At 38.3% G+C, this 16628-nt stretch overlaps 1 protein-coding gene and 1 non-coding gene across 5 annotated transcripts in view; both read left to right on the forward strand.

The window, feature by feature from the left end:
* Nucleotides 1-16628, forward strand: part of RC3H2 (ring finger and CCCH-type domains 2) — a 47916-nt gene that overhangs the window by 19080 nt on the left and 12208 nt on the right. For all 4 annotated transcript variants that reach the window (XM_087869389.1, XM_045791002.2, XM_045791004.2 and 1 more), the window contains exons 6-11: nt 2595-2795; nt 3272-3404; nt 3519-3637; nt 5111-5223; nt 11750-12058; nt 16355-16569. In XM_087869389.1, the coding sequence (XP_087725515.1) occupies nt 2595-2795; nt 3272-3404; nt 3519-3637; nt 5111-5223; nt 11750-12058; nt 16355-16569 (1090 nt within the window). The remainder of the gene's footprint in view (nt 1-2594; nt 2796-3271; nt 3405-3518; nt 3638-5110; nt 5224-11749; nt 12059-16354; nt 16570-16628) is intronic.
* LOC123788111 (small nucleolar RNA SNORD90) lies at nt 3077-3187 on the forward strand. Its single transcript, XR_006778414.1, has one exon. It is a non-coding gene; the product is annotated as a small nucleolar RNA SNORD90 (small nucleolar RNA).

Here is a 16628-nt window from a genome sequence, read left to right on the forward strand (position 1 = left end):
TACAAGAGTAGGGGTTGCTGGCTGGATCTTGAGAAAGGCCCAAAGACTTGGAACTGGAAAGGTTCATTGGCTTCTATAAAAGTAAAACACCAAAATTTGAAAGCCAGGCTTATCTAGGCTATTTTGCTGGTTTTAAAAGCCCAAGAGTGAAAACCGTACAGACAGGAAAAAAAATTTTTGGCAGACTGCTTAGTTTGAAATAACAGGTAATTGCAGATGGAAATATGTTCAGATGAACTCACTTATCTCCTAATGAGGCTTGGACACTATCTCCTTGATAGTTATAGTGCTAGATTTTGTGCCCTTAAGGACAACAATAAAAATGAATCCCTGTTTTCTCAAACATTATGTTTTTGGCTAAGCAAATCAAATTACAGAGATCGTTTATCTTTCTGAAGTGACTGGTTAGGTTCTCACACTGTGTATTCCTGAGTTAATATGTTTTTTTCTTCCATAGGAATCATTCTGATTTGTGGTTTATGGTAGTCATACATCGACAGTTGTTACTAATACCTGACATTTGAATAACACTAGTATAGAAAGTGATTTCAATTTTATGCTCTCATTTCATCCTCGCTGCATTCTAGTTTAAGATGTTAAAGCAGTATTTAGATTAATAAAAGGATATCATGCTGACTTAACTGCCAAAAGGCCTCTCTTGGGTATCATTTACTTTAGTAAAATCACCATTGTCAAAGGTCTTTCCTTGATTTCATAGGCTTAGAGATGTGAATTTTTTGGGTGCATACAGTGGATTCTTCCCTGTGGATTCACCCACAGCGGATAATCAGATTTATTCATTCGTGATGAGAAGTGCAACTCTTACATGACTTAAATCATCATATTGGCGCTGTTTTCCTGCCGAAGAGTATCAAACCTTTTTTGAGTAGCATGGAATCCGCGCAAGGGGAATTAACAATTCTCACGGTTTTGATGCAGTGATTCCCAACTGATGATCTGCATCAGAATTATCTATGGGGTTTTTAAAAGCTTACATTCCTGGATCCCCTCCTCAGATGTATTGTGATTTGGTGTATCTGATGTGGGACTTGTCATACTTTTTAAATTGTGTGGTCTTCAAAGCCAGAAATTGTGATTACCTGAAATTGTAGTTTCTAATGCTTCATGGGTGATTTTGATGCGTGGTAGTGAGAACTTTATTATGACCAGGCTCTGTTAGCCCCCTGTGTCTGTCTTTACTACTCAGGTGAATAGATGCTTATGCTGCCTGTGAGGCACCCTGTAGCCTACATGGTAGTTGGGTGAGTGCTACCGTCGTCTGGTTCTTGGGTTTCTTTTTCTATTTTTATGTAGATAATTCTTTCTTTTGTTTCCTCAGTGTTTCTTTAAGTAGGTTAGGATAGATTGTGGATTTTTGTGACTTCTAAGTAACATATATTCTGCGCTCTCTTAAGTTATACCTAAGATGGTGTTGTTTAGAATTTGGGTGTCCCACACTTTTCTATAATGTAAATATATATTCCTAAAAAGATTGTGAACCAATACTATTAATTCTCAGCTGGTAACCTGATTTTCCCATCTTCATGTTCTTGGGGTCGTATCATTGTTGTCTCGTGTGCCAACAATAGAAACAACCAGTGTGGTGGTTTGGAGGTATTTTCATTTTACCAATGAGGAAATCATGATTTTGAACAGTGTGAATGATTTGTTCAGTCTGAGTTTCAGAGTCTGTACTAGTCCTGGGTATTCTGACTCCTAGCCAAGTTTCAAATTTCATTGTGCAAGTTTTAGATAGGTGGTATCATCTAGTGTGGAAATTATCTAGTCATATACTTGCATGTTTGGAGAATTAGTAGGGTATGTGAAACTGTAAACTTTTGAATTTATGTTTTTTAAATGACTTATTAAGTCAGGTATTAATTAAGGCTTAAGTCAGGTATAAAAATAATAAATAACCTAATGATCATTTTTGTGGTGATAGAAAATACCTGAATCATCACATGGCAGTGCTAATATATGTCTACCCATTGGCTGGACTGATTTGTCATTTCTCTGCTTAAAAGTCCTCAGTGGCTTCCCATTCCCTACAGCATCATATATCAATTTCTCACCATAGTTTATAAGGCCCTCTATGATTCTTCTCTAGTCTGTATCTTAGTCTTTAATTCTATGTGCTCTGCTCTTTCATTTTTCTATTTCACCACTTGATCCTCTTGTTAAGATTCTATTTCTTACCTGGAAACTCCTATTCATTCTTTAAGACTCAGTTCATGCAGCCTTCACGTGGGGGAAGCCTTCTCTGTTATCCCTTCCTTCTCCCCTAAGTCAGATTTAATTGCCTTCCCTTTATGTTGCCATGGAGCATTATAATAGCGCATATACTGTAATTTTCTATTTACAAGTGTCTTCTCTGTCAGCTGCTAAGCTCATTGAAAGAAGGCAAAACTATGTACTGGGTTATGTAAGTTCTGCTTTATTCCAAAAATAATTTGTGATAAGGACAATTCTCTCCTTTGCACCTTCTTTTGTCTGGTATCTGATCTCTCTACTCTCCCCCCAAAAGAATCGATTGGAGAAGGGGGGAGAGCAGACCAATTCTGATGGGTTTTTTTTTTCTCCTTTCTATTTTTTAGGTTACCAAAAGGGATGAAGACTCTTCCCTGATGCAGCTAAAGGAGGAATTTCGGAGTTACGAAGCATTACGCAGAGAACATGATGCCCAAATTGTTCATATTGCTATGGAAGCAGGACTCCGCATTTCACCTGAGCAGTGGTCCTCACTTCTGTATGGTGACTTGGCACATAAATCACACATGCAGTCTATCATTGATAAGGTTTGTGAAATTAGTGATGTTTGTTTTATATCATTGCTGTTGCTTAGAAGAGCATTGCACCCTTCTGAAGGAACTAAAGAGACAACTAGTTGGAGATGCCTGTTTTTAAATATCAGGCTCTCTATTATTTTATCTTTATTTCTTTTTATTATTTTTTTAACTTTCAAAATAAACAAAGGGAGGCAACAGGGAAGCAAATATAGGATAGTAGCATAAAAGCAGCCTGGCTTATAGTCTGTTGTTTATCTTTGTTTTGGCCCCAGAGAGCTAATATAGCTTATAAGTAAGTTTTCTAAGTGTCTAATGATGAATTTCATAGGGCAGATTCTGAGGTGAAAATTTCATTCATCATTGATACTCCTACTATGGAATCTGAAGACACTTGAAAACCTGTTAGTATGTTGACTAAATGAAGCATTTTAATGTAGATGTGTCCTAAGAACCAGAGTAAAAGCCATTCTGTTTCTGTTTGTTAGCTGCAGTCTCCAGAATCATTTGCAAAGAGTGTCCAGGAATTGACAATTGTTTTGCAACGAACGGGTGACCCAGCTAACTTAAATAGACTGAGGCCTCATTTAGAGCTTCTTGCAAACATAGACCCTAATCCAGGTATGTGGAAGAATATTTAGTTGCTTATACTTTTTCTACCCTTGAGGTGAATAACACAAGAGAATTACTGCTAACAAATTCTCCCCCCTTCCCACCCTTGATGGCTTGTTTTAGATGCTGTTTCGCCAACTTGGGAGCAGCTAGAAAATGCAATGGTAGCTGTTAAAACAGTGGTTCATGGCCTTGTGGACTTCATACAGAATTATAGTAGAAAAGGCCATGAGACACCTCAGGTAAGCACATTCGTTGCACTTCTGACTGCTCTTACCTCTAACAGAGGTTCGTCCTGAACATCATGAGCAAGCTTTTTGGTTAATGGACTTTTTACGTGACTCTATTCCTTTAGGTTTCTATTATCTCAGTTCTTTTGGGAGAAACTCAAGTTTTAGTACACCTGATAAATAATTTATAGCACAGTAACCATTGGGAGAGAATTTTGAATATGAGTTCACCATCAGTATTTTTGACCAAGTATAGATCAATGATTCCTTCCAGACATTTTGTCTAATTCTTTCCTAATGTAGGGAAATTGTCACTTTTTTCTCCATTGCTCTCGTGTAAATGAATCTCTATTCGTAAATGTGTGGAGTTTGAATTTTTAAAATATTTGCAGTGTACTTTAGAAGGAGTTGTTTAAGGTATAATTTTTTATTCTAATAATGCCCATTTATTACATCACTGTGAGCCAAGTTCCTATGCCCATTATTTTATTTATATGATTTCTGATCCTCACAGCCACCTGCAAGGTAATTACTGTTCCCAAGCTGAAGTTTAAAGAGCTTAAATAACAAATCTAAGGTCCCGGTGGCAGTAAGTGACAGAGCTGGGATCAAATCTACTCCAAAGTGGTCTTTTCACTCTTTTACCCTTATTCTATTAGAAAACAATATAATATTCAAACTTGAACTGAGAGATAAATGTTTCATCTTTATTAAGGTAACAGAAATAACAATGCCATCTTACGGGCGCCTGGGTGCCACAGCGGTTAAGCGTCTGCCTTCGGCTCAGGGCGTGATCCCGGTGTTATGGGATCGAGCCCCACATCAGGCTCTTCCGCTATGAGCCTGCTTCTTCCTCTCCCACTCCCCCTGCTTGTGTTCCCTCTCTCGCTGGCTGTCTCTATCTCTGTCGAATAAATAAATAAAATCTTTAAAAAAAAAAAATGCCATCTTAAATTTTGATACAGTTATAGCAGTTATGATGAAGTTTTTTATATTTTGCCTCATTGTTTTTATGAACTTTAACAGCTCTGAGCCTAAGAAGAGAGTTGTACTCTCAAGCCAACAAATAAGTTCGTTTCATAAATTTTCACTTTCAGGGGAAATTGTATTCTGCCTCTCCTGGGAAAGTTTAAGTGAACAAAGCTTATGGCTTTTTAAATGCTTTTTAAATCATTTGTTTTGGTATCATTTTAAGACAGCAATGAATTGATGAGAAAATCTTCTATTTTTGTGGGCATTGTGTTGCCTACCTGACAAATAAATAGACGTTAATATTTGAACCAGTTTTAGATAATCCTCGGAAAGAATATTTAAAACCGGCAGTTCAGAGTTACCCTGTGTAATGCCTAATGGGAAATGGTAGAATGGCAGTTGCTTCAGCACAAGAATTACTTCTCTAATGAAAAATAATTAAAGGAGTAAATCATAAAATTCTGAAATTCCAGGAGTCCTCACTTTTCCACACACCGATTTTCTTTTTTGTAGCCTCAGCCAAACAGCAAATACAAGACTAGCATGTGCCGAGATCTGCGTCAGCAAGGAGGGTGTCCCCGAGGAACAAACTGTACTTTTGCCCATTCTCAGGAAGAGCTTGAAAAGTAAGTTGTGCGAATTCTTTTTCATACGGGTTTAATTTGGGGTCATTATGAAAGTGTCTTTATACTGTCTCAAAGTTTGTGGTGGGTTTTGCAGATGTGGTTAAGTTCACATTTTAGAGTTCCTTAGATTGCAAGATAATCTTTTCTTTTGAAACTATACCTTCTCACTTCTGGGAGCAAGATTAACATAAGTGATTAAGAACCTTATTCAAGGGTCATACTTTAGACCATTACATAGCTAGAATCCATGTTTTTGTTAAGCACGTGTGGAGAACAAGAACACCCCTCTGTGCAATCTTATTTGCTCAGGTTCAGTTGAAGATAACAGCAAGGTCCCAGGTAAAACAGTACAGCAGATACATTTTCTTTTTATGGCTTTGGTCTTTTTAGCGTATGTATTATGCAAGTTTCTGTTTTTGGGTTGTTTTTTTTTTTTAAGGTTTTATTTATTTGAGAGAGAGCAAGAGAAGAGAGCATGAGTGGGGGAGAGGGGCAAAGGGAGAGGAAGAAGTAGTAGTCATTTTTGTCCCATTCCTCTTCCTCTAAGCTGGGAACCCAACTCAGGCCAGGTCTCAGAAACCCGAGATCATGATCTGAGCCGAAGGCAGACACTTAACCAACTGAGCCACTTACGTGCCCCTGTTGTTTTGTTTTTTAACCAAAACATTCGTCATTGAGATCTTGCCAAAAAATTGATTCCAGCCTTTCGATTGAATCAACCTGTGTATCAACTCTTAATGGACATTTCTCTTTTGTTTTTAGACACTTTAAGCTTAAGTTGAGCTAATTTTCTCCTCCCATACATCGTCTCCTACCTTTCATTCTGCTCTTCCCCAGTGTACCCTGTCCAGCCAGTTACACATGCCATATTAAAGGCACCATCTTTGTCACCTTTCTTTCACCTGATTGTCGTAGTCAACAAGTCAGTTCAGCTTCCTGCCTGTATGTTTATTTCTCACTTCTTTCCAGCCATATAGTCTATATATAATCATCCCCTTTTGTCCATCTGCCATTGCCTCCTAACTGGTCTTCTTACGGCTATTGTTGCCTACCCCCAAGTCCGTCATTCCCCACAAAACAGGGAGAACTTTATACATTAAGCTCAGTGCAGATAATGAGAAGTACCTGGTTTCTCATTAACCTGTGGATAAAGTTATAAAATCTAGAGTGTGGATTCTGCATCATCTATATGCCTACCTTTCTGATCTTATCTCACAGTGCTCCTGAATTGTATTCTGTACTCAGGCCACACTTACTTTCTGTCAGTGCCTGGAATGCAGCATGCTCCTTCCCACCTTAGGTCTTCTGCGTCTTGCTGTTCCTTGGGGCCTTGCTTTTGGATCTTTTCTTTCGCCTAGCTTATCCTTCACTTTTTTGGGGGGGATCCTCCCAATATTACATACTAAACCAGGTTTCTCTTTGTCATGCTTATCAAAATTATGATTAACTTATGGTAAATTTTAGTGGTTGGCAGACTTTTATGTCAGGGTCCAGATAGTAAATATTTTCATTTTGGTCGATCGTACACTGAACTGTCACAACCACTCAATTCTGCCATTCTAGCAAAAAAGCCACCATAGTGCATAAAACAGGCATAGCTACATACTTTATTTACAACAAACAGGCAGTTTTGGCCCACACGAGGTAGCTTGCTGACCCCTCATCTATTGACTGTCTGCCTTGTTGCAGTGTAAGCTCAATGGACTGTATCTGTCTTGTTGGTTACGGTCTCCTCTCCTCAGTTGCTAGCACTGAGCCCTGTACATGATGAGCTCCACAGCAGCAGTAACGTGATAGATGGTATGTGTGTGTGCATTAAAAAGAGTAGAAACATGCTTCTCTTCCCCTACTGGAAGAGCCTAGAGAGGTTGCAGAAGTCCTAAGACAAAAAGATGCTGTTTGCACCCAGTCGAAGCAGCTCTGTATACAGAGTTTTACATTGTGCTGATTTTTGAGACTCTAGGAGATCTATTGAGCTTGCCCATACCTGAAATAGAGCTTCTTAGCTAAAGTAGAACTTTTTGGGCACCTTGCTTGGGAGTACTTAGACTTAACAAAGGCAGAGGAGAAATGGTGATTTCATTGCCATTCCACCCATGACCGGTTCCCTAGCTGAAAATCCATTTTACCTCTTATATTTTCAAGTTGGCTTTCTACTCTCCATCTCCAATACCTACTTCAGAATTTTATTATCTTTTCCCTGAAATGATAATAGTAGTATAAAGATAATAATTACAGCCAAATTAACTGGTCCCTTTTGGTGTCAGGTACCATGTTTAGTGTTTCACATGTGTTTACCCAGTTTATCAATTTAGTACTCTACTGGCCTTTAACCTGGCATCTTCTTATGTTCATGCTGGCTATTTCATTGCTACTGAGATTTTCTTTTGCAGATAAGCATCTAAGCATGTCCATTTTCTGCTTCTTAATTGGTTCCTCAGTATATCACAGGATCTGGTCCTAATCTAGCTTTCCAGCCTTACTCTACCTTTTGCAGTCTTTATTTTTTTAAGGCACATCTCGTTAATCAACGTTTACTACTACACAAATTCTTTCATTCTTTCCTTGCACGTGTTTTCCCTCTATATCATATGCTTTTCTCTTCTCTATTTGGAGAGCTCCTGTTCCCAGTTATACTCAGATGTCAGCTTCCTTCTGAGGACATCCCTGACTTCCTAGGCAGTGTTAGTTGCTTCCTTCACTGTGCTGGTGTAGTGCTTTATTCTTGGTAACTTTATAAAATCCAATTCTCTTGTCATATTGCAATTATCTATTTGCATATGTGTATTTTCACTAGACTTCATTTATCCTGTGGGTAATTCATCTTGATATTTTCTGCACTTAGCAAGTATCTGATATGTAAATTCAGTATATTTATGTTGAAAGAGCAAATAATCTACAATTCATATTTCCAACCGGCCTTACATTCTCCGTTGCTGTGTGAAAAAAGAAGAAAAAAACAGGATGACACAAAGGATTAAGGAAGTGGAAGATGTCACTATCCTATTGGCTAAAAATATACATATTGGTACCTATCTCTGGGTTTTTTAGGGTAGAACCTTTGTCTTATTTCACATGATACACCAGGAGCAAACATTTGTTTTACTTAAATAAATTAATTTTACTCCAGCCTGCTTTCAATACTATGCATCTCTCTAACCAAACTAAATGTAAATTCCCAACAATCTCTCCTAAAAATAAATATTTATGTGAATATATCTTAGAATGTAGAGTATTAGAATCCTGTTTCCAAGAGTTGCTGCGTTCTGGAGAGCGTCAAAAGCCTGGGATCAACCAGCTCAACAAATATTTATAAAAATGATTATTAAGTGCTAGGTATTATTTGAGGTGCTTCTAGTGGAGGAAGAGGAACAATAAACATGTAAACACAATCTCAGTTACTGATAAAATACTTTAAGAACGTCTGAGGTGGAAACAAACTTGGCATGTGTGGGAAGTAGAAACAAGACCAGTGTGTCTAGAAGATGGAGAATGAGAAGAAGACAAAAGATAAGATTGGAGAGGTAGGGAAGGGCCAGATCATACTGGCTTTATGGACCGTGGTGGGGAGTTTGGAAGCCATTGTCCGGTTTTATTCAAATGCAACGATGAAGTTTTTTTAAAATCTTACTCATTTTTTAAGTAAGCTCTGTGCCCAACATGGGGCTTGAACTTGGGAGCCTGATCAGATCAAGAGTTGCACGCTCTACCAACTGAGCCAGCCAGCCACCGCGAAACAATGAGATTTTAATTTTGTTTTAGAAATGTCACTAAGTGTCTGCATGTCTGGGGACCAATTAAACCATAGTGGTTCAGGTTCAAGATTGGTATCTTGGTCCTAGGACCATAGTAACGGAAATGATGAAAAGTGGTCGGATTGGAGATATATTTCGGAAATAAGGCTGATAGAACTGATAGATTGAATGAATCAAGAATGACTCCAAGGTTTGAGACCTGCACAACCAAGTAATGTATTTTACTGAGGTGGGAAATGCTTTTAGGGTAGAAAACCAGTAGTTAGTTCTCTTGGCCATATGAGGTGAGAGGCTTATTCCGCATTCATGCAGCAAATATTTATTGAACACCTAGTATGCACAGGCACTGTATGATGTGCTAAAGATAGAGAGGTGGGTAAGAAAGGAAAAAATCCGTGCTCTCCTGGGGCTTACATTGTAGTAGAGAAGATTGACATAAAGCAAATAAATAGAAAGCATAATGTCTGGTACTGATCCATGCTATGGAGAAAAATAACACAAGGTGTATGGAGAAAGAGAACAATTGGGAAAGGGGAGATATTTTAGATAAGACTGTCTGGGAAGGTATCTCAGAGGATATGACATGTAAGGAGACGCCTGAAATGAAGTGATGGTGCACTAGAACAACAGGTCATTATAGGAGTGGAGTCTTTGCAAAGGCAGATGGGCTTGGGACCTGGGGCTCAAGTGCAGAGATGGGCCCTTGGTGGAACCCCAGTGGCAAGATTGGCCTGAGTTAGGAGCCAGGAGCTCTTCATCCCTTTTTGGGGGGAGCATGTGGTTACAGGTGCAGGAAGGTTACTGGAATTGGCGGTGAAAGAAGTAATTCTCTGGTTTCATCTGTTTTCTCTGTGAAGTGGGAGGCGGTATCATCAGTGGTGGAGGAGCTGTGGAGAGTGGAGGCGGAAAGGATGTTAGAGATGGCAAAGTGAATTTAGTAGAGAAGCATATTACTGTATTGCTTGGACATTTTAAATAATTGATCATAATTTTGAAGGGAGTCTAGAGAGCATGAAGGCATGGTTTTTCTCCACCAACATTCAGCTGCCGGGGAGCAGGCCCAGAAAGAGAGAATTAAGTGAAGAATTGGATTGGGGTTTTACCAGGTGAGTTCAACAGGGGGAGTGAGCCAAGGGAGTTGAAGGTATTTACAAGGGAGGAATTAATGGTAGATAGTGAATTCAAAGCTGGGTAGGCAGGGAGTGAGTACTTGAGGGAGCTCAAAGTTGATTTCAGAAGAATAGGAAATAATTGGATTGGCTTTTTCAAGCGTGAGGTCCAGATCCTAAGTCCAAGTCTTTAGTATTCTAGTTGCTAGAATCCAGTACGTATCCTGACTTGTCACTTACTTTACCTCCCTTAGTTAATGTTTTACTTCGTACAATTCTTCTCTTTCAAGGTACTCACAATTAAAACTTTGTTTTTTGCCTGCCAGACTAATCTTAAAGATAGCTGAGATTTGTACTTTGAGGATGGAAACCAAGGAGCAGCTGGGTATTTTATGCAAGAACCTTTGAGGTGAAGAATGAAGAGCAGGTTTCAGAGAGCATGTTGAGGAAAGTGCAGGCCCCTCCACACCACTAAACTGCCTTTCCAAAATATAGGTCTGCTCGTACCCCACTTGTAGTCAGTGGCTCCCCACAGTCTCTGAGATGACATATATAAACTGGCTATAACCTGTTGTCTTTTTTTTAAACTTTGTGTTCTGTCACTGCACCCTCAGCCAGGCTCATCTGGGGAAACTTGTCTTTTATTGAGCTCCATATGCCTCTGTCAGTGTGTGTGTGTGTGTGTGTGTGTGTGTGTAAGAGAGAGAGAGAGAGAGAGAGGGAGAAGAGCAGGATTGAATAATGAGGCTGTTTATAGATACTGAGGGACTGAAAGGGAGGCTATTGTGAAGGCATTGCTCATCACTAACGCTATTTATATTTAATTACCATATGTTTGATTATGTATAACATTAATATCAGATTAATTTAGGCATATGTAATTATGACTTCAAATGTGTGTAGTCGTTTTTCTATTCATGTAACAGTTGTTCATCTCTTTAAAGTATTAGAGGAAACATTGACCAGGACTACATTATAATGAAGTTTTTGAATTGTACAAGTGGAAACAGATTTTCTTAAATGGACTCCAAGATCAAGTTGCTTTATATATTAAGAGTGTTATATCTGACCACTATAAATAAAACCCTGACATTAATATCAGAAAAGTCTTTAATCCAAATATTTTTTACTTTAGGCGTAAACTAATCTGAAAAATATTATACTAAATTTCCATATTTGGGGATAGTGTTTAAGAATGACTTTTGGTTTTTTTTAAATTTATATAACGCTCTGACAGTTTGGTAATAACAGAATTTTGTCAACTCTTCATTCTGCGTTGCTAAATAAGAATTTGGTATGGTTCCTTTCATTTTTATATATGTACTTTATATTCCAATTATACAAAATTTTCAAAAGGATCTCTTCTTATTCCCTCAAAAGGCTTCTTTGAATACCTGTGTTTTTTGCTTGCTTTATTAATTACTTGCCTATGTATACGAGTGTGTGTGTGTGTGTGTGTGTGTATGGCATATATATTTTCATGTGGCACCGATCACAGCAGAGTTTAATGTAGGCTGTATTTGATATTTAGCTGAAGAAACTTTTCTTCAAAGCTGTTCCTTCTATTTAAATCTTTTTCCATGGTCTTTTTTTTTTTTTTTAATCTCTTCAGGGTAAGATTTAGTGAAATACTCACCGATATGTTGATTGTTTTTGAAACAGGTATCGATTAAGGAACAAAAAGATCAATGCAACTGTAAGAACATTTCCTCTTCTAAATAAAGTTGGTGTAAACAACACTGTCACAACCACAGCCGGAAATGTCATTTCTGTCATAGGAAGTACTGAAACAACGGGGAAAATTGTTCCAAGTACAAACGGAATTTCAAATGCAGAAAACAGTGTTTCCCAGCTAATCCCACGTAGTACTGACAGTACGTTAAGAGCTCTGGAGACTGTGAAGAAGGTGGGGAAGGTTGGCACTAATGGTCAGAATGCTACTGGGCCTTCTGCAGAGTCTGTCACTGAAAAGTAAGTATTAGCCAAAAATGGTTACTGTGAGTTTTTTAGAAATGCTTGAGTATTTTTATCCTAAGGAAAAGCAGTTAATCAGAATTTTTATGCAGAAGATTTCACATAGTAGAAAAAGCATGAAATACCAAAAAATTTGAGTTCTGGTCCTGGCTCTGCAGTTGAATAGCTGTGACCTTAGAAAGTCACTTCAGCTCTGGGTTTTGTTTTTCTTGACTATAAACTGAGAGGTTGGACCAGAATTGGTTTTTTTTTTTCACACGTAACTTCCTTGAACTTTAGGATTGAGTCCATAGAAGTGGCAGAAAAGAGCTAAGTAGAAAGCTAAGCATGGTGAGACGCTGAGCCCCAGCCTGTGCTGCAGTCAGAACAGTCCTCTCTGTACTCCATAGTGATGTGTGGGAGTTAAGAGGGGACTCCTTGAGCTGAACTCTCTGGGTTCAGATTCTGGCTCACTGTTTTCTAGCTGTTTGATCTTTGGCCAATTAATCTGTCTTCCTCAGTTTACTCATCATCATACAACAATAACAACTACTATATAGGTTGGTTGTGCAGATTTGTGAATTGTAAGTGCAGTTCTTTGAACAGTGCCTGCCAAATAGCACTCAGTAAATATCTGTTGTTTTGTTGTTGTTGTTGTTGTTACCAATACTGTTGGGTTGTAGCATAAGAAAGGGTTTTGGTGCTTTAAGAAAAAACTTTTACTATTTCTAACAATCTGAAAGGTTACTTCCACCTCTAAAATCTCATGCTTTGATACTGTTTCAGGGTCTTAAAATCTTGAGTTTTAACATGTTCAGGTTTTGTTGACCCTAAATAGTCTGTCAGTGTTTACTATATGCCTTCTAGGAAATTATATGTAATATAATAATGTAATATAGGTAATTATACGGGATATTGAAGAGACCAGCCTTTTAGAACTGAAAGTCTTATTAGGGACTGGTTAAAATAAGATTAGATAGATAGGTTGGCACCAGATTATGGAGACCTTGTGTTACATATATGTTTAGGAAATGAGTTTTTGAAGGGTTTTGGCAAGGTAATGTAGAACTGTTTTATACCCGTACAGTGGAATGTATTCAGCTATAAAAAAGGAGTGAAGTACTAGTACATACTACAATATGGATGAACCTTGAACACTATGTTAAGTGAAAGAAGCTAGCTATAAAAGACCATTTATCACAGAATTCCATTTATGTTGATGTCCAGAATAGGCAAATCCATAGAGACAGAGAAAGTATATGAGTGGTTGCCAGGGGCTGGGGAATGAATGCTAACAAGGAGAGATTTCTCTCAGGGCTGATGAAAATGTCTCAGAATTAGATAGTGTCCAACCTTGTGAATATACCGAAAATCACCGAATTGTATACCTTCAAAAGGTAAATTATATCTCGGTTTTTTTAAATGATAAGACTAGGGAAAAAGCTTTAAAAAATAATCTAAATAAATCATCTACTCATTCAAAAATTATGGATCTTTGATGTGCCCAACACCAGCTAGTTGGTGGAAATGTGATGAAAATGAACTAGCTACTACTACTCCCTGCTTCTAAAAAGGGTCTTACAGTGTGGTTTGGGAGGCAGATGTAATCGGACCGTATAATATATTCTGAGAGATACTATAGTGGAGTTGTGTTCCAAGTATTATTAGAACACAAAAAAAGAATACCATTCTGCAGGGAGTTATTGTGGAAGGCTCCTTAGAGAAGACCTGAGCTAGTTCCAAAAACATGAATAGTTGGGAAGGAAGGACTCCTCAGTACAGGAAGCAGCACATGCAAAGTCATGTAGGCAGGAGAGGCATGCTGCGGAAGAGCCTAGAATCCTGAAAGCCCTGTAGGCTACAGCTGTAGGAAGGAATCTAGCTGTCTGACTGGAATGTGACTAGAGGCTAGCGTTTTCCTTAAGTCTGATTTTTACAGATAGCTTGCATGATCCCATGAGGTTATGAATCTTGTCATGGATTTTGATACCTTTTTGCTGGCAAGTCTAAAAATTTGCCATTTCAAAGTACTTACCCAAATTTTACAGCGTATAACATTTTGATATGGAAGCAGCAGATAACCTGTCTAAAGCACATTGTGTAGTGCCTGGAATGTGCTCAGTAATTGCTCAGTAAGAGTTAGTATATTACTGTTATGAGGAAATCCTAATCATTTTCCTTGTTGCCTTTATTTAACTGCAAAGAATAAGCATAGCCCTAAAATATCTTTAAACTGTAAGTCAGTAAATTTGTATCTACTATTATTACCCACAGTTCCTTAGTTATTTTCATTTCACACATAGAAGTAAACATCTGCTAGACTAATCTGCTGTGTTAGACTTAAAAGCAGCCCATACTCCTTGTTTATATTCTAGCTTTAAAAGGGCTTCTCTAGTTTGAGAAAAACCCTCTAATCTTGGGATGCAACATACTGAATTCCTGCATCATTAACAAGTGCATTTTCTGGAGCCACTACATATCTAAGCTCTGCTAAAGTTGGACTTTTTTTTTTTTTTTAAGATTTTATTTATTTGAGAGAGAGCACAAGCAGTGGGGAGGGGCAGAGGGAGAGGGTAGAAGCAGGCTCCCCACTGAGCAGGGAGCCCAATGGGGGACTGGTTTCCAGGACCCTGGGATCATGACCTGAGCCAAAGGCAGATGCATAACTGACTGAGCCACCCAGGTGCCCTAAAGTTGGACTTCTTTTTTTTTTTTAAGATTTTATTTATTTATTTGACAGAGATAGAGACAGCCAGCGAGAGAGGGAACACAAGCAGGGGGAGTGGGAGAGGGAGAAGCAGGCTCATAGTAGAGGCGCCTGATGTGGGGCTCGATCCCATAACGCCGGGATCACGCCCTGAGCCGAAGGCAGACGCTTAACTGCTGTGCCACCCAGGCGCCCCTCCTAAAGTTGGACTTCTTAATAGGACGTAAGAAAGCCAGGATGAGATCCTCTAGATCTGATTGCTTGGTAACTCAACAAAGAAAATCCTTTGTTTTAAAATAATAAAAAGTTTATGTATTTTGCATCAATTTAATGAGTAACCATATATTGGCATTTCAATCATCCGCTAGTTATTTATTGACTACTTATTATGTGGCAGGAACTATTTCATTTGTTCAACAGATATTTACTAACTACTGTGTGGCAGGAATTCTTCTAGATATAACAGTTAACAAAACTCTGGAGAGACAAGCAGTTAACAAAATGGACAAAAATGGGGCTCCCATGTGGCTCAATTGGTTAGGTGTCTAACTCTTGATTTTGACTCAGGTCTCAATCTCAGGGTTGTGAGACTGAGCCCCATGTCAGGCTCTGTGCTGGGTTTGGAGCCTGCTTAAGATTCTCTCTCTCCCTCTCCCTCTGCCCCCCCCCCCAAAGGACAAAAATGGCCTTTTCTCAAGGAGTTTACATTTCAAAATGTCTATCTAGCTCTTACTAGAACAACCCTTCTTTTACATGTCTGTCTTCTTTGTCCCAAAGAATTCTGGTGGACTACAGTTGGCCCTTAAAAAACACAGGGGTTGGAGGTATCAACCCCCTGTGCAGTCCGAAGTCCAAGTATAAGTTTTGATTTCCCAAAAATGTAACTACTTATAGCCTAACTGTTGAGCACAGGCTTTACCGAAAACATCATCAATCAACACAGATTTTGTTGGTTAAATGTACTATATACTGTATTCTTGCCGTAAAGTTAGCTAGAGAAAAGAAAATGTCATTAAGAAAACATAAGGAGGGGTGCCTGGCGGGCTTGGTCAGTACAACATGCAACTCTTGATCTCAGGGTCATGCATTTGAGCTTCACATTGAGGGTAGAGGTTACTTAAAAAAACAAAATAAAAAGTATTTAAAAAAAGAAAACATAGAGAAAATTCATTTATAGGACTGTATTCATTGAAAAAAATCTGCATTGTAAGTAGACCTGTGCATTTCAAACCTGTGTTGTTCAAGGGTTAACTGTATATTGTTTCTGTTGAGAACTTCTTGAACAATAATTTTTTTTTTTAATTTTCCTCTAAGAAAAATCTTTTTTTAAAGAATGAGTAAAAAGGGATTGATGGGTCGCATTAGTGCCTGGGATTTGTTTGAATTTCTTTTTGCCTTTGCCAGAATATGAGATCTGTTACTATGATTCTATGAATGAGCAGTGGAGGGTGCCAATGAAATTCATTGCCTAATTTTTCACTATGGAAGTACCTAAAGTTTTTCCTATTAGTGGTTTCACTATATTACTTTGTGAAAAATTCCTACTGAGGAAGACAACAGTTACAGACAGTGATTGATTCTGTGTTCTTGATAAATTATCTCTCCAGTAAAATTGGCTCTCCACCCAAGACTCCTGTAAGTAATGTAGCGGCTACCTCAGCTGGGCCTTCTAATGTTGGAACAGAGCTGAATTCTGTGCCTCCAAAATCCAGCCCATTTATAACTAGAGTACCAGTATATCCTCAGCATTCTGAAAATATTCAGTATTTTCAAGATCCAAGGACTCAGATACCCTTTGAAGTCCCACAGTACCCACAGACAGGTAAGTGATTTTAGATAGTTCTAAGAAAAAAAAGAAACTGTAATATAACATTTGTTGTC

The sequence above is a fragment of the Ursus americanus genome, chromosome 18, assembly GCF_024610735.1.
Source record: "Ursus americanus isolate L20-20 chromosome 18, mUrsAme1.1.p, whole genome shotgun sequence".
NCBI classification, from domain to species: Eukaryota; Metazoa; Chordata; class Mammalia; order Carnivora; family Ursidae; genus Ursus; species Ursus americanus.